The following is a 27,132-nucleotide window of genomic DNA, read 5'->3' as shown; positions in this document are numbered from 1 at the left end:
CAGCTTTGTTTCCTCACCTATAAAATGGGATTATAATAATAATTCTTACAGCACAGTTATCATCAAGATATAAAAAGTTACTACTTTATTACTTTACTTTTTCTTCTGAGGTTTTATGATACATCTTTCGTTTCAAATTTGTTTCAATGCAATGTTACAGGATTATTAAAAGGACAGTATTTTATTGGATATAAAGAACATAATGAGAAAAATAAACATAGGGGATTTTTGTACAAGACCACAAACCTAATGAATCTCAGAAAATATTAACTTTTTAAATTAATAAATGTTTTCTTCCCTCAAAGTGTTTATCTCATATTATGTTTCTATTTTCATTATCTTTTCATTGATTATTTCCTAAATTCAAAATTTAGATTGTGGAAGCTAGGATTGAGATTAGCTCAAATTAGCTGTATATGGTGGCCTACTCCTGTAGTTCCAGCTACTCTGGAGGCTGAGGCAGAAGGATTGATTAAGCCTGGGAGGCAAAGGTTGCAGAGAGCTATGATTGCACTACTGCACTCCAGCCTGAGAGACAGAGTGAGATTCTGTCTCAAAAAAAGAAAAGAAAAAAAAGGGTAAGGATACATGTTCCCACCTATGCAAGTCCTGGCATGGTAAATAAGCATGTAGCTCTGGGGTCAGATCACCTGGATTGGAACACCTATCTATATCTTTGCTTACAAAAAAGCAAGCTTCTTAAACTTTCCACTCCTCAATTGATTTTCTCTTGTAAACAAGAACCGTCATAATATCTACCTTGTAGATTTTATGTGAGAAGAAAATGATAAAACGGCACATGTAAAAAGCTTCATGCATGCTCCTGAGAAGCCAGCTATTAAATGCAGTTGCTGACTTCTGCCTAAAAGGATTGACCTAGGTTTGCCTTTAATACGTACTTGTGATCTGTGAGAATGAGGCAACAAATAAATGAGCAATCTAAGCCCCAATCATTCATGAGGCTATAAAACATAAAGTACACAGGGAGCAAAGTTTTTTCTTGTGTATCCTTATCTTATCCCTGATGTTCCAGAAAATCATTTGAGCTATGTACGTTAAATTGATAACCATTCTATGGCTTCCAAGCTAATGAAAGTGCCAAGCAGCTGCTCCCTCCTGGCTTTGCGTGTTAGACTGGAGAGTACTTCCAATACTATATATTCCATCCACCTTATTTCCTGAATAAGAAAATTAATTCCTTAAAATCTTGTATTGCTTTTTATCTTTGTTCTATCACCCACCAATGCCCTTTACTACAGGCAAAAACAAGGAACACAATAAGGAAATAAGGAAAGAGTCGAATAAGAATTAAATTCATTTTGGTTCAATCCAAATAGCGCTGAAGTGCTTGAGTATGAATGCTGTGTTCCAACCCAGTATCTCCTCTTGAGGGATGAAAGTAATTCTCTCTCAAGGAACTTCTGAGAGTTAAGAACAACCAACAACCACAAAAATGATTTCCTGTGAATTCATCTGTAATAAACCATCTAAAGGGAAAGCTCTCTACTTGACAGTTCTTCCAGTCAGTTATAGCACAAGGCATAAAAGGTGACTTTGAGAGAACCAATTATTGTGGTATGCTAAAAGCAACATAAATTGACAAAGTCTATGAATTCTCTGTCTCAACTCACTATGCACAGGGTGAGTGCTTTCCTACAAAGACATAATGTTCCATTACTCAAGGGATGAAAAAGTGAGATCAGAAATTAAATTTTGCAGCACTAAACATAACCTTGGCTAGTATTTATAGACACAGCATAGTGCACAGAGGAAGCTTATTATTATTTGTTTTTTATTTTCCAATATGGTGGAACCAATTTGCCCTGGTTTGCTTGGGACTTTCTAGGATTTAGCATTGAAAATCCCCGAGTCCCAAAAATTCTTGAGTCCTGGTTAAACCAAGATGATTGGCAATCGTATTTCTCAAATCAAATTAGTCCTATTTCTAGGTATAACTACAAAGTAATTTTCAGGGTTCCAAAAACTCCTTCGGCAAGAAAAGCACCTTTACCAGCATGAAATACAGCATTTGAGAAGAGATAAGTAAAATTATATTCATAAAATGATTGAAAATCCTCCCTTATTGGAGGCTTATTGGATAGACATAGTTATTCATACAACAGCAACAGCAAGACAGCCCCAGACCTCTTCTTCCTTGCTCCAGAGAGAGGGGCTACAATACAAACCACTTCAATGTATCCCAATAATTGCTGTCATGGCAGAAGCTATGAGTATTATAGGAGGACATAGTGGAATACACCTGGAAAGGTTGAGAAAAACTTCCCATAGGAGTGATAGCAAAACTAAAATATTAAAACAAACAAATACATTCTTAGGGTACTGGTAGAAGTCACTAAACAAAGCCATATGCTGAGACGGACAGCTGAGCAAGCTGGGCAGGTGATTTTGTTTGTTTTTGTTTTGTTTTGTTTCGTTTTGTATCGTGCAACTTAAAACAGCAGACATTGCTGAGGAAAGGAGGAGCTCCAGAGTGGCAGGAGGAGAGACAACAAGAAAGAGACCAATGAGACCGGGCATGGTGGCTCACGCCTGTAATGCCAGCACTTTGGGAGGCCGAGGAGGGTGGATCACGAGGTCAGGAGATCGAGACCATCCTGGCTAACACGGTGAAACCCTGTCTCTACTGAAAATACAAAAAATTAGCCAGGCGTGGTGGTGGGCGCCTGTAGTCCCAGGTACTTGGGAGGCGGAGGCAGGAGAATGGCGTGAACCTGGGAGGCGGAGCTTGCAGTGAGCAGAGCCAAGATCGCGCCGCTGCACTCCAGTCTGGGAGACATAGCCAGACTCCATCTCAAAAAAAAAAAAAGAAAGAGAGAAAGAGAGAAAGAGAGAAGGAGAGAAGGAGAGAAGGAGAGAAGGAAAGGAAGGAAGGAAGGAAGGAAGGAAGGAAGGAAGGAAGGAAGGAAGGAAGGAAGGAAGGAAGGAAGGAAGGAAGGAAGGAAGGAAGGAAGGAAGGAAGGAAGGAAGGAAGGAAGGAAGGAAGGAAAGAAAGAAAGAAAGAAAGAAAGAAAGAAAGAAAGAAAGAAAGAAAGAAAGAAAGAAAGAAAGAAAGAGAAAGAAAGGCACCAGAAGAGGCACAGTTGGTTCCTCCAGGACAAACTTTACCCTTTTATCACACTTGTCTTGATTTCCTCTGGGAAAAATTTAGTCCGCTGAACCATTTCCCCTTAAGCTTAAAGTACCCAAATGCCCTTACCATTTACAAGGGATCTTCAAAAAAGTTTATGGAAAATAAGTGTTATGAAAAAGCTATGTATAGACTTCAACATTTTTTTGCACCAAACCAAACTCATACTAACTTGTTTAACGTATTTGAACAAGGTCTAGTTTGAGGCACTAAGAAGGATAAGACATTAATTTTTTTAAAGCCCCTATAGAAGCAACATGAATTCTGCTAAAATTGAAGCAAGAACAATCATTAAATTTTTGGTAAAGCTTGGGTGGAAGAATGGTGAAATCATTGCGGCTTTATGAAAACTTTATGGGGACAATGTCCCAAAGAAACCAGCAGTTTACAAATGGATAACTCTTTTTAAGAAGGAAAAAGACAATTTGAAGATAAGGCACAAGAAGATGTTGAAGATGAACAGCAGACCATCCACATCAGTTGGCAAGAAAAAAATTAATCTTGTTTGTCCTAATTGAAGGAGATCAACGATTAACAACAGAAACAATAGCCAACACCATAGACATCTCACTTGGCTAAAATTGACATCTCAATGGCTACCTCTTGGTACCTCTTGGTAGCCATTGGACCAGTCAAGAGCAAAGGTCATGGCAAAAGTGAACTAAGAGCAGGGGTCATGGCAACAGGTTTTGAGGATGCCCAAGGCGTTTTGTTTGTTGACTTTCTAGAGGGCCGAAGAACAATAACAACTGCTTATTATGAGAGTGTTTTGAGAAAGATAGCCAAAACTTTAGCAGAAAAACATCTGGAAATACTTCACCAAATAGTCTTTCTCCATTACAACAATGCTCCTAACTCATTCTCTCATCAAACAAGGGCAATATTGTAAGAGTCTAAATGTGAAATCATTAGGCACTCATCTTGCAGTCCTGATATGATCTCCTGACTACTTTGTATCTTGTAATCTTAAAAAAAGCTTTAAAGGCACCCATTTTAGTTAATAATGTAAAAAAGATTGCATTAATATGGTTAGATTTCCAGGAATCTTAATTCTTTAGGGATGAACTAAATGGATGGTATCATAGCTTACAAAAGTTTATTGAATTTGATGAAGTTTATGTTGAGAAATGAATTTTATATTTTTTATTTTTATCTCTTAATCCCATATTTCCATGAACATTTTCAACTCTTCTCTCATATATCTATTAAACTCAATTCACCCTTCAATGCTCCTCTGGGTATCTCCATTTTCAAAAAAGCTTCCTCTGTCTTTGTAATTATTCCTGGCCTTCATCTTCCCATGCCTCCAAACTCCTCACTATGTGTGTCACATATTTATGAGTTTCATCACATTTGATTTCCAGTATTTTAAAACTATTATTCATTAGGCCAACAATATTTTTTGAACTCTTACTATGTGCTGGGCACTATTCCAGGTACTGCTACAGGTACTGCTAAAAAGTAGCGAACAAGTCAGAAATGATCCCTGGTCTCCTGAAGAATATAGTGCTTTAAAAAGAAAGAAGAAAGAAACAAAAAACAGAAACAAGAGTATAACCAATTAAAGGTAGAGGCCATGTCTATATAGACATCAGTTGTATCCTCTACAGTGTCAAAAACAAAAACAAAAAAAATAGCTGTGGTACATATTAGGCAATTAATAGATATTTGTTGACAATTAATTAAAACAGTAGTGAAATTGTTCATATTAGGAAATAAAAACAGTGTAAGAGGAATGGTATCAAACATAGAGGTTATAAAAGGGTCCCATTAAAATGTGATGATAAAAGTAACCATCCCTCACTGGATAGTCCTGGTGATGATATGGATGTGGAAGTTAAAGGCGGGGCTGGGGTTGGGGATGGAACTGGTTTGGAAAATACTCTTTATGGTGAATATATATATATATATTTTCTCTTTACCAAACTCAATAGGGTAGTGAACACATATTATTCAAAGAGAACAAGAAAGATCTGATTTTACATTCTGTTTTACCTTGGTGACCTCCTGAAGTTATTTTCTTTGACTCTCAACTTGCTCATCTTTAAAATGGGGGGATGCAGGGGAAATATGCTGATGTCTCCTGGTTCGCCTCCTTCTCCCTTCTCCACACAGCTCTGTCTTAGGAGGCTGAGTGTCTGGTCTGCATCAACAGGCTCCAAGGCTCTGGATTCTGATCAGGTTCAGCCAATGGGGAGTCAGCAGGAGACAGCCAGTGGGAGTGTTGGTAATTTCCTTCTACCGTCGACTCTATTTTCAACAGCCTTTTCAGTAGATTCTGTTTTTCTTGACCTTGACCCTTCTGGCTAGAACTTCTCACTAGTTCTCTGCTGCTTATATTCCCAGGGTACTCTACTCGCCCTCTGTGTTTCCTCTAACACTGCTCATGGTAAATAGTCTCTTTATTAAATTCTCTACAAATTACCCAGTTTGACCATGCCCTCTTTTCCTGTTAATATAGAAGGCAATCATAATTACTTCTTGCTCGTGTAAACATTAATTTAAACCAGTGAAGCGTCTAGCACAGCCCTAGTATAAAGTAAGTCTTAGATAAACACGACTTTCACACTGTCCTTCTCCTTCTACTCTGGCCTTCTTAAAGACATGATAAAGACATGATATTCATCTATGGTACTAGGGAATTTGTGTTTAGTGTGACTATTAAGAGTTTAATAAGCTTCTATGTGAAGAGGCTTTTGTTACTATAAAGGAAAACTATTTTTTATGTAGGGTTCATTACCTAATAAATCAAGAAAATGCATGTTCCAAAAATCATGACTACATAAAGAAAAGTGTACTTCAACTATAATTGTTTGAACTAGAATTAAATGAGTGCTTTATAATGATATGCTATCCTTCTCTAAGAAACACATATATACTCAGACTATAAACAAGCTAAAGGAACAGATAGAAAAAATATAAGTTGTGAGTGGTCATATTTATCTGACACAGATAATGCTTTGTGGAAAAAATAGTGCTTACAAAAATTTGTTTTGAGAATGACTGATAATTCCAACTCAAGTTTCTTATGAGTTTAGTGCCAAGAAGATTAAATGAAAATGTGCTGTGACAGAATGGCTATTGAGAAATGACGGAGTCATTTTTGTTTTTTGTTTTTTGTTTGTTTGTTTGGTTGGTTGGTTTTCTGTAGGGAGTTCATGGAAGAATGAAAGATATTCTCTTTTTGCAGTAATGATGACCAGGCTTCTGATCCTTCTGTCCAGGAAGACTTACCTTCCTGATGTAGCTAACAGCCAGAAAGAGAAGCAATCCACTATGAATGTTATGCTGGAGGGAATTTCCCATATACATCTTTGCTACTAAAGGTTTAGGTCCACGTAAATAATTAAACTGTATTTCTCAAGGAGAAAATTAATCAGCAGATGTACTGTGATTAAAGAGGTGCCCTATGAGGTTGATAGAACCCCTGAAACCAGGAAGGTGGTGAGATTTATGGTTTTCAGAAGCAGAGGCGGGGGCTCATCAGAATGCACAGCCTCTGAAGTTGTAGAGCCTCCAAGGGGATGCTTGCCTGGATGCGGTAGGTTGCAATAGTGGTCACATTCTCCATACCTTCCTGTATTCAAGTCTTTTTTTAAATGTGATTTTGAAGCTTCCTCCATCAAGAATTGAAGTCTATTGTTCCATCTTTTGAATCTGAGCTGAGTTATGACGTCTTCTGGCCAATATAATGCAGCAGAAATTTTGCTATGCTGGTTCTGAATCTAGGCTCTAAGAGGCCTTGTATGTCTCTGATTTTTCTCATGTAACCTTACAGTACCCTGCTGGAAGATCAGAGACATATAAAACTGTTCCTGTCCTTTTCCCCAGCCAACAGCCAGACAATCTGCAAGAAGCAGAGCTGTTTCACTGACTTCTAGCTGTATACAGATGCATACGTGACACAAATCAAGGCAGAAAGAGCTGCTCGGGAAAGCCCAGGCCCAATTGTCAACCCACAGAATCATGAACTAAAAATGTGGTTGTTTAAATTACTAAGTTTTGAGGTTGCTTGTTGCATAGCAAAACTAACTGATACACTATGTGCCTGTGGTCTTGGGACTTCAATCAGCATCTCTGTGGCTTAGCTTCACACGAGGAGAATGGAGCTACCTGCATGCAAATGAGCCACGTTGACCTGAAAAGAGCCGTATTAGCAACCATCAAAGATGAGAGAGATACCTGGCATCTACTGTTTTCCCATCCAGCCTATGCTTCAGGGTTCTTGTGCCATCTAAGGAGAAAGAAGAGACAAACTCCTATGTTACTTCCGCCAAATCAGTTGATACTGGATTTTATGACCATCTTAACATGTGGATAGTAGTGTTAAATTTAATTTTAATTAGCAAAATAATAAAACTTTGGTTCTATAGCTTAATTAATATGTTGAAATTTTTAAATAATAAAATTAAAAATATTTCCCAGCACCTTATTTGAAGAAGAAGGTATAATCAGTTATCCTTAGATCTTATACCCTATTTCTCAACCAGCAAAGGAGAGATAACTATCAGATTGCATATCTTTCTGAATGAGGTATTTGACTTATACTTTAATGTTTGGTAATTTTAATGATTTCTTAGTAAAAGTATGGTCAAGTTATGAGACAGCAAATAAGTGCTCACATCCAAAGTAGTGATTGTTGAAATATTATATATTTACAAAGAACTCTGGACTGGAAGTCACATGAATTGTATATTAGTTCTGTCTCTGATGGTAATTAGTGTGATGCTCTGTGAGTCATTACTCACCTTTGGGTCTTTATTTCTTTATCTGCAAATTAAGAAAGAAGAACAAAATGATCTTTAGGTTCCTTTGAAGATCTTCTAGTCTATGTCTCTCATTCTACATTTATAATCAGATGATCTTTTTGAACATATTTAGGGGTACAATGTACTTTCCCAGAGAGTATCATTGATCTGATTACTCTTTCCTATAAGTCTTTAAAGCAGTTACTGATAAGAGTGGATATCAGGCACCGTTCTGCCACTGATGTCTTTTATTATTGTCATGTTACCAATTTATCTATCTGGTCTCCAGAATTAGTTTGTAGTCCCCTTAAGGAAGAAGATGGTGTCTTGTCTTTTTGACCCTCCTCATTTTAAATTATAATAGATAAACCTAACGATAATGAAAATAGTTGATACACTTAAAATTTGATTATATTAGTAAATTGCAATATACTCTCAAAATAGTTGTCTTTTTCCAGTATTTGTAACAGCACTGGATGACTTGTGGGGATTTAGGTAGGTTATTTCACTTTTCTGGGATCTAATTTTGTACTCAGAAAATGGAAGAAATGAGCTACATTATCTGTAAGATCCCTTCTTAGTGTACTAGTCTTTTAAAAATGCTGTGGAAGGGCCAGGTGCGGTGGCTCATGCCTGTAATCCCAGTACTTTGGAAGGCCGAGGCGGGAGGATCACTTGAGGCCAGGAGTTTGAGACCAGCCTGGTCAACACAGTGAAAACTTGTTTGTAACAGAATTTGTGATTTTCACCTGGGCACATGTCCACTCAGAATAAAGATCACATTTTTCAACCTCCTTTGTAAAAGGTATGGTCATAAGATTAAGTTTAAGGAACTGGAATATAAGAGCAGTGGTATACATAAAGTGATGGAGAAATACCCTTCACCTTTCCTCCTTCCTGCTAGCTGGAATGTGGATGTAAGAGCTGGAGCTCAAGCAGCCATTTAATGACCTTAGGAATGAAATTCGTGGATGGTGACCTGATTTCAAGCAAAGCTACTGTGCTCCTGCTCTGATTTTAGATAGTCAGCTTCAGTCCACTTTTCTTGGTTTATCTGACTCCTGACTAGATTTTTTTTCCTCTTTGCACACCTTAAATTCTCAGCTAAGGCACTATAAACAGGACAGAATTAAGTTCCCCCCAACGTGTTTTTAGAAACTCCAGCTTTAAACTAAATTTTCATGGGTTCTTCCACAAATAAAAGACATACTAAAAAATCTGACGATGTGTATAATTTTAGTGAAATGTTGAGAAGGCATAAACTTCTCAAAGAATAGTAATTTTGCAAGGTAAATATTTATAATGTTTAAATATGTTCTATATCAGACTGAATTCTGAGAATTTCAGAAAGTGATGATAGTACAAAAAACACAGTAGTTGTTCTGATGAAAGGCAGGCTCTAAGTAGCTAAGCAAATATTATTAAATGCCAAACAATTATATACATTTAAATGTCAGGATTATTTTGTTGGATTTCTCTTGAAAACAATTTTTAAAGAGATGCATCTTTAGATACATCTTAATTTTTAAAATGCAGAAGTCGTACTTCTAATAAGGTGCTACTGTGATACATATTGATATTGAATTTCCTTTTAACTTTCCATTTTGTTATTAGCTAATTTACATGAAACTTCTCTAAGTATCAAACAATTCTCAACTATGAGGTTTATATTTTTAAAGGTATGTCTTTTTTTTTTTTTTTTTTTCCAGATGGGGGTGTCTCACTATGTTGCCTAGGCTGGCCTCGAATTTCTAGGTTCATATGATCCTCTTGACTCAGCCTTTCGGGTAACTATAACTGCAGGCACACTCCACCACACCTGGCTTAAATGTATTTTCCGAATAATTATAAAAACTAACTACCTAGGTGATATTGCATTACATTCTCACTAATTGCAAGATTAGAAGACAGATTATAGAGTTGTTAAATAATACAATCAACTAAAATTATGGAAATATTGAATATGGTAGGTTCCCAATATGAGACTGTTGCATTATTGAGTCCATACCATGACACTTTTGAGGCTTGCATCTTTGGAAAAGTGTTACGCATAGATTCGTTTAAGACAGTGTTTCTCAGATTATGGCAAGGGAACCACTTATATCAGAATTTCTGGGGTATTTATTTAAAATGCTAATTTCCAGACCTCTCAAAAGATCTAGTGAATCAATCTCTACCTGTGGCTTAAAAATTTTAACTTTAACCTCCGTCTCAACAGATTTTCAAGTGCATTTAAGTTTCAGAACCTCTGTTCTACTGCTACAACGAAGTTTAAAGCTGATTCCAGTTCTTCCTTTCATACCTCCATGCCAATATCACAATCATTCCTTTTTCACTCTGTCTCCATTATAATTTTGACTTCATGCCAAGGCAGGGCTCATTTGCTGGATGATCAACATTTACTTTTAAGTAGAGAGGGCTGTCTCTAGATAGTTACGGAGCACATGGATAGTCAAACTTATCAGTCAACTGACAGGAAAAGGATAAGCCCAACAAAAGTACAGTTCCTAGATTTCAAAACCATTTTTTTGAACTAATGTAGGAGGAGTATAGTTGTAATATAAGGAATGACTTTGTGTTAAAGAAAGGACAGGATAACTTGATAGAGGTCTCCCATCTCATTCTGTGACGGTGCTTTTGGGTTCCAGTGATGAATGTGTTCATTTTATGTGGCTTGCTCTGGGTAAATAACCCAGTGCCCTCTCAGCTCTGCAGCCCGCGGCCAGCGGCTGTGTGTGCGCGCTAATGACGGCGGAAGGTGCCTGGGGGAGGGCTTGGGGAGGGGCTGCCCAGCGCTATCGCGCCCCTGGCACTTCCTAAGAGACTCAGTCTTTTCTCTGCAGCTGCCGCTTGAAGACTCCACATTTTCCCTCTAGAGGAAAGAAGCCCTCCATCGAAATCAGCTGTCTTCTCCACGTCCCTCCTTTTTCTCTCCGCCAGACGCCACCCCTACCCCTTCTATTGTGTTGTGCCTTTTCATTTTAGCCCCGCTTCCTACGTAGAGCCCTAACCTCCTTTGTAGCGAGGTCACTTGAGAATTTCCGAACCTCGAGTTGTAATGGAGCTGTATGGAAAGGTAAGCAGGCGAAGGGAGTTCCTTGGGGGTGCTTAGCCAGAAATCTCGCTTTCACGCACTTTGGTTTGCGGGTTGTGTGTGTGACTGTGTACGCGCGGGCGACTTCTCAATGCAATTATGCGGATAAACCACTTTCCTTATGTGTGTACCATTCATCGTCTTTCTCCCCCACGTTTGCTGAATGAGACTGTAAAACTGCCCCACTCTGCCTAAGGAAACGTAGAAACTTTCCCGATTCAGATGGGGAGGGGGTAGGGCGGAGAGTCCAGAGACCAGCTCTGGCTTCGTTTGCATTGGAAATTAGCACAAGGTAGTGTTGTTTTCTAATCAGGAACTCACAGTCTACTCCCGAAGGCGATAGTTAGCAAAGAAAAATCTCCAGCTGAGATAAGCTGGGGTCACATTCGCCTGCCCCTGGCGAGGAAGAGGGCAGGGGAGACTGGGAGAGGTAACCCAGGAGCGTTTCGAAAGGAGTAGGGAGGCTCCGCGGCCGAGCCGGACTGGCGGATCGAGGCTGTTTAAGAGTTTGCTTGCTTGCCGGGAGGTGTAGTTCACCGCTCGCCTGTTTGCTGGGAAGCCCCGCAGGGCGAGACTACAGTTCCCAGGAGTGCACGGGGCTCCCCGGCAGTACGCGTGTGCGGCGCCAGGAGAGGACAGCTCCGGTGCTGATGTTGGAGCCGGTTAGCGAACCCCAACAGTGCTGAGTGTGGAGCGGGGAGCGCGCGGACTGTGCACGCTTGACCGGAAGCCCGGACCAGTGCTGTCCTAGCCAGAGAGAAAGGACATTTGTCAACAATGAGACACGAAGCGCCCATGCAGGTGGGTCCATAAAGAAAGAGTGGCCTCGGGAGGAATTGAAAGAGATGCTTTTCCCCTTGCTCCGCGCACAAACAGTTCAACGTAAGGGAAGGTCTAGGCGGCCACCCGCGGAGATGCGGCTCTGTGACAAGACCCTGGGAACAGAGTTGGGTTTCTTTGCGCTCTGTGTGGCTGTGATTGGGGCTGTCTTGATGAGGGGATCGGGCTATTCGCAATCTGTCTAGGCTCTGTAATGAGGATAAGAGTGTTTGTCTAAAATGAAAACCCAAGCAAACAAAAGTCAGAGGAGCATGCAATCTCGTGTTGGCATTGATCTCCTCTCTTGGCATCCGGGGTTTGAGATTGCGGTGAAAACTCACGGATTTAAGGCAGATAGGTCAGATTCGGGGTTGAAGGCTCCCCACTGGAGTCGGCATAGAGCGAATTCCGCTTGGTTAAGGGCGCATTAAAGAAAGAGAAGCCAATGTTAGGCTCCTCAAAGTCCTGTTTCTTCAGTTAGGCTCCCAGTATCAGCAGAAAATAGCAAAGACATCGGGGCTTGGCATATCCCTGAGCTATGCCAGCATCACTGTCCACACAACTGGTTTACTCTGTTTTGGAGACAGCCCCCTCTGAGCTTTCTTGTGTTATGTGCCCATTTGTTCTCCGATTCCCCATTTCAGTCACATTCTTAGGTTTGTTTCCTTTGAGAAATGCAAAGGACTCCGGTGCATAAGTAACCTCTGCTTAAACATCTTGCTTAAGTTTTGTTTTTAAGTAAAGATGAGTGATAATTCTCGTCTCTATGTACTACCAGTTAACATTAAACATCAGCTTGTGTTTATTAATCAAACAGTGATCCTACTGTGTAACAGAAAGGCATTTTATGAATGGGATTGAGAGGAGAGTAGAAAACATCATCTGGAATGTGCTCTCTCTTGAGAACCCACCTCTGTTGCCAAACCCAACAGTATAAATATTTGACATTAATTTGGGCTTCAGCGTTTCTAACTGGTTTCTTCATGAATCAAGGACTTTAAACATATGCTTCGATTTACTTTTAATTTATTTTATGGGTTATGTATATTAAGAAACCCTTACTGGACTGTTAAATGAAAAATCTATGGAATTTAATTGTTTGTTGGGGGATTATATAAGGGAAGTCGTCAAATTACCTATGAGTTATTGAAAATTTGATTTGTGTCAGGGAACAGTGGCCCCTTTGTGTGTCTTCTAATACCTCTATTTGTGACTTAGCTTTTCATTATAGACCTGATGTGAAAAGAATCTGAACAGACAATAAAGGTACAGGCTGTTGCAATCAAGATATATTGGTTTATGATAATTTTCTATTACTGGAGATACTGCCAGGAGCCAACTGACTAAATTAATCGTATTTGATTATAAGTAAACATTAATTGTAGACTTTAAAAGTAGATCGTTATACTTCACTATGTATATGTATATGAAAACATGTACATCTTAAATTTACACAATAAAAAAGATTTCCAAGAATTTTTGAAAAATAGATTGTTAATAAAATCAACTCTATATATGCACTGATATTTTTCAATCAAAATAAATTACGAAAAATTTAACCACACTATGTATTAATTTTGCTTTCCTACAGGGGTTGCTTAGAATGTTCAGAAAGATCATTAAAATATTACAGAACTATATTAATATTTTAGGAAATAGTTAAAATTAGTTTTTGTGTTCACTAACTATGTAGTAGGCACTGTGATTTTCTATTTTAGTCGAAACTTTAATGAAGAACTAAAATAAAAATAGGTAAAATGAAATTAATTTGTTTGTGGATAGAGTTATTGTCGTATTTATCATGTATTTTTAAATCATTGGACTAAGTTTTTGAAATTTAAAATTTCCAAATGCTGTCATGAGTAATGTACATTTTAGGAAATCAAAGACTTTTTAGCATATTTAATTAGAGCACATACATTAATTCAATTTAACTAATAAATTGTTGTTATAGTGACCCCATCTCCATTATCATTAATTTTCAAAAATATGTAATAATAGGATAAAAACTATAAGCTTACTCTGAATATTTTAAAGTAACAAGTAATGTTTCAGCACTGATATTTCTGAATTGTAATCACATTTCATGTGACTTTGATATATGACAATGCAACAAAATAAATAGTTGACTTTTTTTTTTTCATTTAAAGACTGAACCACATCATCATTTCAAATGTATGTCCCAAATATTTTTTTACTTAGGTCTGTAGAAGATGACTCACAAGAAAACCTCATTTTATGGTTTCATAAAATAAGAGATTTATTCTCTGCTTTTAAAAATATTTAGTTCATTTGTTGATGTGAAACAATATGAGCTTTTTAATGTATTTGCTTATTTCCCAATTTACTTCTTATATTTTCTAAAGAAGCCTTTTAAAAGTCATGTAAGGTCTTTTAAAAAGCATTTGATGTATCTATATAAATAACTTGGTGTTCTGTTCAAGGTAGTTATCTTTGATATGTGCATATTTTATGAAGCGTATTTCTTTCTGAATTGAGGGAATATGAGGGTTAATTGTTTTTTATAGTAATTACTAAAATAATATACAATGATAATCTCTGACATCTTTATTTCCTTTCTAACCTAAATAACCAGAAATAGCATTTGGTAAGTGTCCCAAGTGATAGGCTTAGCATTCTAATGCAGGAGCTGGTCATTCGTGTCTTCTCATTCAGTGTATACATAAATCCTGAGGGCCAAATGAGATGAGAAATAACAGTTCTCATGACTTGAGGACAAGACTCTGGTTAACAAATTGTCATTTGATTCAGGGGCCACATTGAACAAATTCTAGTTTATGTAATGCCTTGCCTGTGCCAAGCCCCGTGACTTAGATTTCATTTTATTTGTGTGTATGTATAAAACAATTTCTATATGTATAAATAATATATAACAATCATATGTGTGTATGGATATATTTTACAAAAATATTTACAAATATATTTAAAAATCCTAGTGGTCACTCTTAGGCACGATCACTTGAACTTATTAAAACTAAATAACTTTCCTACTAGGATAGAGTAAAATTTCTGTCAGATCTCTCTGTCTAGAAAACCCATGTTCTTTCCTCTATTACTTTTGATACCCCAGGAAGATATAAATGGGTGGTGTAAAGAATGAGACAGCTATTGATATAATTTGAGTCATTCATTTGGTTCAGAAGAAAGGAAAATTGGCCCTATCTTCTTTTTATAAAATAAACTTGCATAAACTAAACTGAATATTTGAAAAGGGCCAATGTTTTTAAAATGGCTTACTTCTGTCTATTATAATTTCTGGCAGGTTCACGTACTCTCTTACACGACCAAAGTGGAATTCATTGTCTCTGACTAAATGCTTACTTTTCCATTTTGTTATCCACAAGCTTTTGGGGTCACTTCATAAATGCAGTCTTCTAACTACTGAGGAAAATTCAAAGAAATATATCTACCCAAAGCGTGGAGCAGAGTGCCAAAGAAATTGTTTGACTAAAGATGAGGAGGATTTAAGAAGGACTATAGATGTAGGCTGAAGATGAAGTGGAGCTAAAAACCATTAGTTATATATTAAAGTTAGCCATGCTGTACACAAAATCAAATTGCAAAGAATTAAAGTCTAAATATCACTGTTTTATTTGGCTATGGAAAGTACATGGCATTTTTGTACTTCATTATTGTTGAATTCCTAACCATATCCATCCTCAGTGATCATCCCTCTATCTTTCTGAGAAATGGACATGTAGTCCTCATCCTTTACAGAAACAGAAAATCCCTAATTGACTTTAGAGAAATGAGAAATTCTTCCTGGCTCCATATGGGTTAATTGCTCAAGTATTTTCTTCTTTTACTTTTCTTCTGTAAAAGGAAGTGGAGGATAGCAAGGAAACTTAACCTATAGCAAAAATTCACTTTTGTGGTATAAGAATGTTTTTCCATTGAAACTGCAAAATTATCATAATTTTCTGCCACCATTCTAAGCTTATACTGGAATTGGAAAGTCCTTTCTTCACCATGATATTCCAGGAAGGAAATGTATGTTTATGCTGAAGAATAGGTTTTCTTGAAACTACTCTTGCCCACTCAACTCGCTAAGTACAAGCAGCTGGGCCACCTCAAAAAAAAGTTCTTATATAGATTAAAGGTTTTCCAACCGTTTTCCCCTTTTTTTAATTAATGTGGCTCAGAGGTTCTGTGGGAATCATCTTAGTAGGTCAGTCTATTACCAAGGATACTACAGCCTGTGAAGATTAAATCTTTGAGAGTTATTCAGAATTACATAGATCTTTAGCATTTTTCATTCATTAGTTATAGTTTTTAAAATAATGTTTATATACATTGAAATGTACAAATCTTAAGTGAACAATTTAATGAATTTTGACAAATGTATAAATCTGTGTAACACACACCACTATAAAGATATAGAACATTTCTAATCACCCCGAGTGTTCCTTCATGGTTTTTCCTAATCTACCTATGCAGTAAACTTTTTTGGTGAGACTTGAACTTGAGATCCCTGGGTTCTCCTGGACAGACTGACCAATCACGGCTTAGCTGTGGGATTTTCCTGTGTCTCCTCTCTCACTCAGCCCTGCAGAATGACTTAACCATAAAAAAGTTTGATTTGTTTTAGAACTTTATATAGTTCTGTAGAACATGCAGTATGAACATACTGTGGAACAAAAAAATATGTTCTCGTTTGAGTCTGGCTTGTTTTGTTCAGCATAATGCGTATGAGATTCATCCGTGTTGTTGCATGTTTCAATAATTCATTCCATTTTATTGCTGAATATTATACTTTTAAAATCAATTTACTATACTTTTAAAATTCATTATCCTATTTGTGAACTTGGAGGTAATTTCTAGTTTGGGGATACTATGAATAAGGCTATGTTTTTTCTATTCTTTTTTATGATAATATCTTTTCACTTCTCTTGGGTAAATACGTAAAAGTAAAATTTCTGGGATAAATGTTTTTTCTATTGTTCTTTTTTATGATATATTAAGCTTTATAAGAAACAATCAAATCTTTTGCCAAAGTGGGAGGACCCGCAATTCTCACCAGCAATGTATGAGAGAGTTTTAGTGGCTCCACATCTTCAACAACATGTAATGTCAATGGTCTTTTTAGTTTTGGCCACTTCAATGAGTGTTTTCTGCTATCTCATTATGATTTAAATTTGAATTGTCCTAATGATGAATGGTTTTTAGTGTATTTTTATGTGCTTATTGGCCATTTATATATCTTCCCTTGTGAGTAGTGTATTCTAACCTTTTATCCATCTGGGGGATTTGTTTTTATTGTTTAGTTGCAAGAGATCTTTCATCTTCAATTTAGTCTTTTGTCAAGTCATATAGATATACAAATAGAAGTTTCTCCCATTTGGTGGCTTATATATTCATATTCTAAATAGTGCCTTTTGGTGAGGATTTTTTGAATTTTGATGAAATTTAGGTCAATTAATTATAGGTTGGGTCTGTATCCAGACTGATCCGTTTGTCTTGACTCTGTGTCCAGAGGCCTTGCTATATTTATTTCTAGTTTTTTTAAGATTCCATAAACATTTCAACATAAACTATCATTATTTGCAAATAGAGATAGTTTATTTCTTCCTTTCCAAAGACTTTCTTTTTTTCCCCATATATTATTGAATAGAATAGAATAACCAGTACAATGTCGAGTAGATGTGACAACAGCGGACATCTTTATCTTGTTCCCCATTTTAGGAGGGAAGGCCTTCCTTTTTTTTACTATTAAGTGTGAAGCTCGCTATAGGGTTTTGTTACTGTGTTTTTTTGTTTTGGTATAGATATTATTTATTATATTGAACAAATTTGATTCTCATTTGATGGGAAAATTTGTTTTTAATATAAATGGGTGTTGAATATTGTCAAATGCTTATTATACATCTGTTGATGTGATTGTGTGGTTTATCTACTTTAGTTTGTCGGATTACATAGATTGATTTTTTTAGCTAAACTGGCATTCCTTAGATAAACCCTATTGGTCATGATATATTGTCCTTTCTGTATATAGCTGGATTAAGCTTGATTATATTATGTTAAGTATTTTTTTTTTTTGCATTAGTCATGATGGATATTGGGCTATGATTTTCTCTTAATGCCTTCATGAAGTTATAGTATTGGAATTATGATTATAAAACAAGCTAAGAAGTATTCTTTGCCCCTCAGTTTTCTGAATATTTTTGTTGCATAAGATTAGTATATGTTGGCTTGTTAAATGTCTAATAGAGTTCACCAATGAAGCCAGTGGAGCCTGGAATTTTCTTTCTGAAAATTTTAAATAAGAGTTTTAATTTTTAAAGATTTCATTGATATACTAATATCTCTATTATCTATCTCCCTTAAGTACATTGTATTAGGCAGAATAGCATCCCTCCCAAATTCTCCGTGGCCTAACCCTGTAACTTGTGAATAAGTTCCATTTCATAACAGAATGGACTCTGCAGGTGTAATTAATATTATAAACTTTAAAACAGGGAGATTAACCTGCATTATCAGGTTGGTCCAATCTAATTACAAGACCTCCTAAAAGTAGAGAACTTTCTCTCATTGAAGTCAGAGTGATGTGGTAGAAGAAGTCAATTTCAAAACATGAAAACAATTGTTGGGGTTAAGATGAAGAAGGCTGTGTGTCAAGGAAGTAGGGACCTCAGTCCTACAACCACCAGCAACTGGATTATGCTGACAATCTGAATGAATTTGGAAGTGGAATCTTTCCTAGACCCTCCAGATCAAAACCCATTCCAGCCAACACACTGATTTTAGCCGGGTGGAACTGAGCAGAGTGAGCAGAGGACCTAGCTGAGATTTCTGGCTCAGAAAACAGTAAATGGGTGTGGTTTTAAATATCCATTATAGCTGCAATAGAAAACTAAATATGTATATAAAAATTTTTCTATTTCGTTGTGAGTCAGTTTTGGTAAATTTTGTTTTTCACCTCATTTTTCCAATTTATTAACACAAAATTGTTAAAAATATTTTTATTACCTTTTAAATATCTCTAGGATCTGTAGTGATATCCCCTTTCTTTCCTATTACTGATCATCTGAGTTTTCTCCCTCTCTCTTATGCCTGTCTTACTAAATGTTTGTATCGGTATTAATGTCAACTTTTACCTCTGTTAATTTTGTTTAGTTTGTATTTTGTTGATTTTAGCTGTTTTTAAAAAAACTATATTACTTAGTAGAACCTTTTCTTCATTTAGATTCTTAAAGTATAAATTTAGTTCACTTATTTATTTATTTATTTATTTTTAAGGCAGAGTCTCACTCTGCTGCCCAGCTGGAGTACAGTGGCTGGATCTCAGCTCACTGCAATCTCTACCTCCTGGGTTCAAACGATTCTCCTGCCTTAACCTCCCGAGTAGCTGGGATCACAGGCGCCTGCCACCACAACCAGCTAATTTTTGCATTTTTAATAGAGACACAGGGTTTCACCATGTTGGCCAGGCTGGTTTTGAACTCCTGGCCTCAAGTGATCTACCCGCCTCAGCCTCCCAAAGTACTGGGATTACAGGTGTGAGCCATCGCACCTGGCAGGTCACCGATTTTAAATATTTCTTTTCTTTTAATAAATGTAAGCATTAGAAATCATAAATTTCCCCCTAAGTACTCCTTAAACTGACAGGCACACATTTCTGAATGTAGTATTTACATTATGTTTTATTTCAAACTATTTGGCACTTATGATGTTTTTGTTTAATTCATGTGTTTAAAAGTGTGTTTATTTTCCAAATACTTGAGTATTTTTACAGATATTTTATTGATACTGATGACTAGTTAAATTCTATTGCTACTATGGAAGATACTCTTTAAGATTTTAATCTTCTAAAATTGTTGACTTGTTTTTAGTTCAGCATGTGGTCTGACTTTATGATTCAATGTGTGCTTGTGTGTGCTGTAGTTGTGCAGGGTAGTAGTCTCTAAATATAAATTGGGTTATGGCATTGTGTGGTGTTGCTAAGACCTTTTATATCCTTATCAATTTTTGGTCTATTTATTCTATCAATTACTGAGAAAGGTTTTCAAATCTCCAACTATTATTGTCAATTTGCCTCTTTATCCTTTTAGTTCTTTTGAGTTTTTTCATATATTTTGAGACTCTGTTATTAGATATACACACATATTTTTAAATGTGTCTGCCTGAGTAATTTTTCCTTTTATATTGTGAAATGTCCCACTTCATCTCCAGCAATACTCCTTGCCTCAAAGTCTATCTTGTCTGATATTAATAGAGAATGCAGACACTCTTGCTTTCTTAATAGTATTTTCATGGTATAGATATATAATTTTATAATTCTATTTTCAACTTGTATGTGTCTTTATATTTAAAGTGTGAATCTTGTGGTCAATGTAGAGTTGGGCTTTTCATTTTTTTTCCAGTTTGAAAAATCACTGCCTTTTTCTTGGTCCATTTTCATATATTGCGATTATCATTATGATTGAATTTAAGTCTACCATTTTGTTGTTTTTTATTTATTCTGTTTCTCTTTCTTTCTCTGTTTCTTTTTTATATTCTTTTTTGCTTAATTAAATATTTTTAGGTATTTCAGTTCCTGCATTGGCTTTTCTTTTCTTTTTCTTTTTTTTTTGAGATGGAGTTTTGCACTTGTTGCCCAGGTTGGAGTGCAGTGGCACGATCTCAGCTCACTGCAACCTCTGCCTCCCGAGTTCAAGCTATTCTCCTGCGTCAGCTTTCTGAGGAGCTGAAATTACAGGCATGTGCTACCACACCCAGCTAATTTTTGTATTTTTAGTAGAGACAGGGTTTCAGCATGTTGGCCAGACTGATCTGGAACTCCTGACCTCAGGTGATCCACCTGCCTCGGCCTCCCAAAGTGCTGGGATTACAGGCGTGAGCCACTGCGCCCAGCCCTCTGTGTTGGCTTTTCAACTGTATATCTTTGTGTATTTTTGGTGTTTATCCTAAGGATTACAATATGCATATTTAACTTATTATATAGTCTACTTAGAGTTAATATTGTATTACTTCTCATAAAACATAGTAATTTTGCTATGATATAATTTCATTTACCTCATTGTTTGTGAAATTTTTGTCATATGTTACATCTACATTTATTATAAATCCCCAATAAAGTTTTATAATTTTAGCTTTCAACAGCAATATGTATTTTTTAGATTAAGAGTGAAAAAATGTATATTTATTTATGTTTGCCTTTCACCTATGTACCATTTCTGGTGCTCTTCTTATTTATCTGAGTGTCTATCTGGTGTCATTTTTCTTCAGCCTGAACAACCTCCTTTAGCATTTCCTATAGTATAGCTTTGCTGGCATTTCATTCTCTTAGTTTTTGTTCATCTGATAATGGTTTTTTAAAATGTTGCCCTCATTTTTGAATAAGAGTTTTGACTGCATATAAAATTTCTTGTTAATTTTTTTCAGTAATTTAAATATGCTCTTTTATTGTCTGCTGATCTCCTTTATGATGGGAGTTCCGCTGTTCTTCATATCATTGTGCCCTTGTGTGTAATGTCATTTTTTTCATCTGACTGTTTTCAAGATTTACTATTTAACTTTCAGTTTAAACAATTTGACTATAATGTGCCTAGATGTCATTTTATTTATATTTAGTCAGATTGGGGAATTGGATAAGCTTCTCAGATACATAAATTTATATTTTTCACCTAATTGGAAACATATTTAGCCATTACATCTTTAAGTATTTTTTCATCCAATTATTCTCTTCTTTTTCCTTTTGATATTGCCATTTACATGTATGTTAGAATTGATATCATCCCACAAGTAACTGAGGCTTGGTTCATTAAAAATTTTTTTCTTTGTATTTGTCAGATTGTATGATTTATATTGATTTATTTCAAGTTCAATGACTCTTTTCTCTGTCATCTTCAGTCTTTTGTTAAGCTTGTCTGGGAATTGTTCATTTTAGTTATTGTACTTTTCCTTTTAGGCTCAATAGTGGCTCTTTTTACACTAGAAACTTATTTCCAAGTGAGGATATATATTAATCTTGGGATGAGGTGCTGAGTATTGAAAGAGGTTAATAAGATTAATTTATAGTAGTGTGTAGAAACTAAGGAAGCACAGTAATTAACTGAGCTTCTTATAGAAAAGGGGATAGAGAAATGTAAATAATAATATTAGTGCTTTGATTATCTTTTAGAGATATTTTTGGAAAAATACTTATGTTTACATTTTCATTTCTATCATTTAATTATATTTCTATTGAGCATTGTTCCTGTGATACTATACCTTTTCTTTGTGTTTTTCAAATTAAATTGTGAGCTTTAAGATACTTTTTGAAATTTTAACAAGTTGCAAAATTGTAAAAATAAAATAACTTTAACAATTACTTTATTTTGCCAACTTATGTATTCCTTAATGGTGTCAACTCTGCAGAAACAAAATGCCTTTTCCAGCACCAACATATTTCAGATTGGTTTGAAGTGTGCTGTCAGTTCTATTGAGACAATGATGTATTTTTGCATTCACTAAACAATGAAGCAATAGGAGTAAGTATTCTAGGTCTTCAGTCCTCTAGTGAATGGTGAAAAGAAAGGGTCAGTAGTTCCCTGCTGCACTCTCCAGCAAGCTAGTTGGCTTGGGGATAGTATTAGTAACTTAGGTCGAGCGACCTTCAAAAAACCACATGTTATGCCTCGTTGGCCTCCTATCTGAGAAAAACATGGAATCATAGCCACTTAGCTCCTACACTCTTAGCGTATTATGTCTGGCTACCTGAATCATAATCTAACAGTAAGAGGTAAGGCCATCAGCCTCTCATCACTTGTCTGCTGCCACTTGTTTAACTCTAGCTCATCAAAGATCAATGGGCATTACTTGCTAGCCACCAAGTGGCTTGGATGATAGAGAAACTTACAAGCCAACACTGATGAATAATTTTGGTTCAAGTGGCCATAGCTCAAGGGATACTGAAGAGCATGAAGAAGTGATATGTTTACCAACTGGCAAATTATGACTCTCCTATGACTCTCACCTATGGGTCATAGCTTTAATAGAAGATAGTTTTTCTTTAGAGTGTTTGATCCACTGAACACCTGTCTGAGTGGCAGGACTGATGAGAAAGAATAACAGAAACACAGCACACCTGTGATGTGAACATTCTTTTATGAATGTGCATGGTTGGGTTTATTCTTTGTGGTAAATAATAGTAGCAGTAGCTTTTGAATGAAAGGCAGGGATGATTATGACTATGAAAGTGGCTTTGTAAGTCATCCTAATTGGTAGAGTTATACAATTTGGAAACAAAAACATATAGATTGTGAATACACCAAGTTTTTCACAGATAATCCAGGTATTCCTTTGTCTCATAAGTGCATGGACAACAAGGTGCTTGTTCCTACACATGACCTACCTTGATGGATGAAATAAGGGCAGCAAGATATCAAGATGTAGAACCAATATTTATAGCAAATCTCAGGAGGAATTTTTCAATGGCTCATTATTTTAATGTTTTGATACTTTTTAAATGTTTAGTGTTTTAAAAAATGTTTAATGATGAAAACTTATTGGGAAACAAATGTATTAATATTAACTTGTAGGCTTTTTTTAATTCCCCAGTGGGAATTTTTAGAGTACCTTACTAGATATTTTTAGGAGAGGTTTTCCTTACACCACATGGCACTGGGTATATCCATTCTGTTTACTCTTTCTCCTCAGGAAGAGGTATTCTTGTAAGAGCTATTCCTCATTTTGTGGTCTCCATTTAGACACAGGTCTCCTTTAGCTGTCAGTGCTTTCTAATGACTGAGGGCGAGTAAAGCCCAATTGTGTTTATTTTTAAAAATGACTGATGGAGAAAGTCGAGGCCACCTTCCACAGAGTTCAGCAGAGCAGAGTTGCATAGCTTTGAGAACATATTTACCGATTCCTACTAGGTTGTCCCTCCTCAAAGTCTAGTAGGGTGCTTGCAGTGAGTTATATCACTGGTCCTCAGAAGGTTCTGGCTTTTACCAGGGCAGAGATAATTGATGAAACACATTTCTCAGAATTCAGCTTGTATGGGCAGACTGGGCATTGTAGGGTGTAGACCCTTCTCTGCAAGAGTCAACATCATGATGGTGAGATCTGCTGAACTGTATCACCAAGAGGGGTGTCTGGTGAAGACAGCAGCTGGTGGAGAGCTCTAGGATCATATTTCCATGTTCCCAGGGATCTTGGCCTAAATGTCAGATTACTCAGTCACCTCATAGTATATCCCAGAGGCCTTGACAACATATATCTATCCTGGCTTCCATATGAACGTTTGTTAATCCAATGATTTCTAAACCTGACTGATGAAAAGAACATATGAAGGGTTTTAAAAAATGACAGATTTCTGGCCTCACTCTAAATATTCTAATTCTGCAGAATTTGAGTGGAGTTCTGCATGTCTGAGAATTTTGGACATAGTATACCCTAAAAGGATTTCATTTTGTATTCCCAAATAAAAATGTATCCAACTGGAGAGAACAGGTATTTGAAAACACGATGTCTGGTGTTTGTTTCTGCCAAGAAATGATGAGAAATCTTCTGTATATTTTATATCCACGAGAAAAGTTTTGAAGGATTCTTTACATTTTGTTGCTAAGAGAGAGGCCCTTTCATTTTTACAAATTGACATCTGTATATAGAAAGTGTGAATGTCAAGAATGTTTGATGAGGTTTTTTTTTATGTTTTAAACTTCTTTTGTTTTATCTAAGTTGTATAAGGGGAAGATAGTTGCTTGGCTATTTGGAGGCATGTGGGGTTTGGACTTTCAACCAATTCTCTTGTTTGCATGCCCCAGCCACAACTAGGGTGACCCACCACCTAGCCGACTGGTTTTAGCACTGAAAATTCTGCTGTGTACCATGAAACTCCTCATTCTCAGGCAAACCAGGACAATTGGTAACCCTGCCCATACCCTATAATGAAGACACTTGGTATCTCCAATTCTAAGGCCTTTCTAGGTTCTTCCAGGCAAGAATTCTTGTGAGGTTTTTCAGCAGGCTTAGGATTCTGCTTTCTCCAGTCTATTCACTTCCAGATTCCATACTTTTGTTGACTTCTCTTTTCTACTCTTGTCTCCTGTCTACTTCTCTCTGTCTAGAAGGATTTTGCTTTTGTGAAATCCCTTTGCTATTATTTTAGAGGGGTTTAGGGGAAAGGATGGTGATCATCACCACATATGCAAACATACATACATATATGTGTGTATGTGTATATATATACACACACACATATATATATATATAGCTGAAAGCCTTTTAATGATTCCCAATATTGAAATAATGATATTGTAGACTTCAGTGATTTTCCAAATTCAGTATCAGAGGTTAAGTTAAACTTTTTTTTTTTTTTTTTTTTTTTTTTTTTTTTTTGAGACGGAGTCTTGCTCTGTCAAAGTTAAACTTTACCCAAACACACTTCAAAGCTGTAGGAGAGGAGTTTTCCCACAGTGCTGTGAGTTCCTGGGGCTCCCTTTCTTATCTTTTCTTACCACTTGGATTCTTCCTCTTATTAGCCCAGACATGAAACTCAGCTCTCTCCAAGTTTCTACAAAATTCCACTTGCTTTCAAGGATTTCATGAGTTTAGCAGATTTTTAGAAGTTACTTGGTGGCAGGCAGTGTTCTAGGACAGGTCCTATCACAGGGAATATGGCCTTTGGTCACGTTCTCCTCCCTGCAGTCTGTCTGGACCACAGAACACTTCTATCTACACACAGATGCCTCAGTGTCTTAGCTTCTACCCCAAGAGGTATATGGATGAATGCTTTTTGTTGCATGTCATAACAATTGGAAATAGGGGGATAATTTAAGTCATCTATTTCAGAAATTATGAAACTCTCAGGAAAGTGTTGGGTGTTAAAACCTCTGAAGTTAGGTAATAAGACAAGGCATATTCTGTAAAACTGACCATTTCCATTTTAGAGAATAACATTGGTGGGAATTCAACAAGAAGAATATCAAAGATAATACTTCACTTGAGCATTTAGCACATACCAACACTTTTCCTTTGCTCATCTCACTATTCCTATTATATAGATGAGGAAACTGCAGTTTAGAATAAATAAAAACAAAACAAAACAAAAACCTTGCCCAAATGTTCACAAGTAGCGAAGGAGCAAATCGCAGAGCTGGGATTCCTTCTTTGGCAGCCTGACTCAGGGCATGTGCTCTTATCCATACTCACATCCCACTAAGAATGTGGAATGCTCTTTTTCACAGATGCATCTGCATGCACATAATTTTAGAGATAGAGAATAGGTAGAATGGTATTTTCCTGCTTCTCACCATACTGTGATTTATAAGGCCTGGATTACCAGTAGCTGGGTCCTCTCTGGCATCCCAGGACTGCAAAGCTTCCACATTTCTGAGTATGTGCAGGAGCTTCAGGGACCAGAGCTTGAGCTTCAGGAGCTTCAGTACCACATCTGAATCTGGTCCTGAGCTTCAGGACCACATCTGAATCTAGTCCTGAGCTTCAGGACCACATCATTGCAGCTATCAGGATTGCATTGTCAGAGTCTAGGGGCTCTCCCAGCCACTGTCATTCCTGTCCCAGCAGACCTTGCTTACAATCTTTTCTCTGTGGTCTGGGGTTCTCCTTTACTCTGCTGCTGTCAAGACCCCAATGTGGGCTAGCCCCACTCTGGGAAACCTCTGGAACCAAACTGGAAGTAAACTATAGAGTATGGACTGAGAGAAGAACACTGGCCTTTCATACTAGTAGAAACAGCACATGGTTTGATAAAATTAATGTCCTTTTTCTTAATACTCTGTCAATATACATCTACAAATTTCAAAGCAAAGTAAAAAACCATTACCATACATACACATGTATAGTATATATCTGTTGGGATCATATATGTATTTATACACACATATATGTGTATATATATATTGAAGTTTCAAACTTGTTCGTTTGGTGAAGGGTAGAATGAACCAGCTGGGTCTGCGTGTCGCTAGCTCTTGAAGAACACATTTGGCCCAGACAATGAGAACTCAATGCACAGGCTGAGAGAAATCAGGGTAACCTATTGAAAAACAAGAACCATTCCACTTTAACTTTCTCTCAGACTCTCTTAATTTCTTTCTTTCCTTCTTTCTTTCCTTCCTTCCTTCCTTTTCCTTTTCCTTCCTTCCTTCCTTCCTTCCTTCCTTCCTTCCTTCCTTCCTTCCTTCCTTCCTTCCTTCCTTCCTTTTCTTTTTTCTTTTCTTTCTCTCTCTTTCCATTTTATTTTATTTCTCCATGAGTTATTGGGGTACAGGTGGTATTTGGTTACATGAGTAAGTTCTTTAGTGGTGATTTGTGAGATTTTGGTGCACCCGTCACCCGAGCAGAATACACTGCACCCTATT

At 36.6% G+C, this 27,132-nt stretch overlaps 1 protein-coding gene across 2 annotated transcripts in view; it reads left to right on the top strand.

Moving 5' to 3' along the window:
• Positions 1 to 10,695: 10,695 nt before the first annotated feature.
• The window catches only part of RAB3C (RAB3C, member RAS oncogene family), a 294,161-nt gene continuing 277,724 nt past the window's right edge, over positions 10,696 to 27,132 (top strand). The window contains exon 1 of one of the 2 annotated variants that reach the window (XM_050795510.1): positions 10,696 to 10,972. In XM_050795510.1, coding sequence (XP_050651467.1) covers positions 10,955 to 10,972 — 18 coding nt within the window. In that variant the 5' untranslated portion in view covers positions 10,696 to 10,954. Of the gene's footprint in view, positions 10,973 to 11,558; positions 11,792 to 27,132 lie in introns of those variants that run through there. The other variant, XM_050795509.1, reaches the window with a different exon arrangement.

The sequence above is a fragment of the Macaca thibetana genome, chromosome 6, assembly GCF_024542745.1.
Source record: "Macaca thibetana thibetana isolate TM-01 chromosome 6, ASM2454274v1, whole genome shotgun sequence".
Taxonomy (NCBI): Eukaryota; Metazoa; Chordata; class Mammalia; order Primates; family Cercopithecidae; genus Macaca; species Macaca thibetana.
The sequence above is the reverse complement of the archived record's forward strand: the minus strand, read 5'-3'. Positions and strand labels throughout refer to the sequence as shown.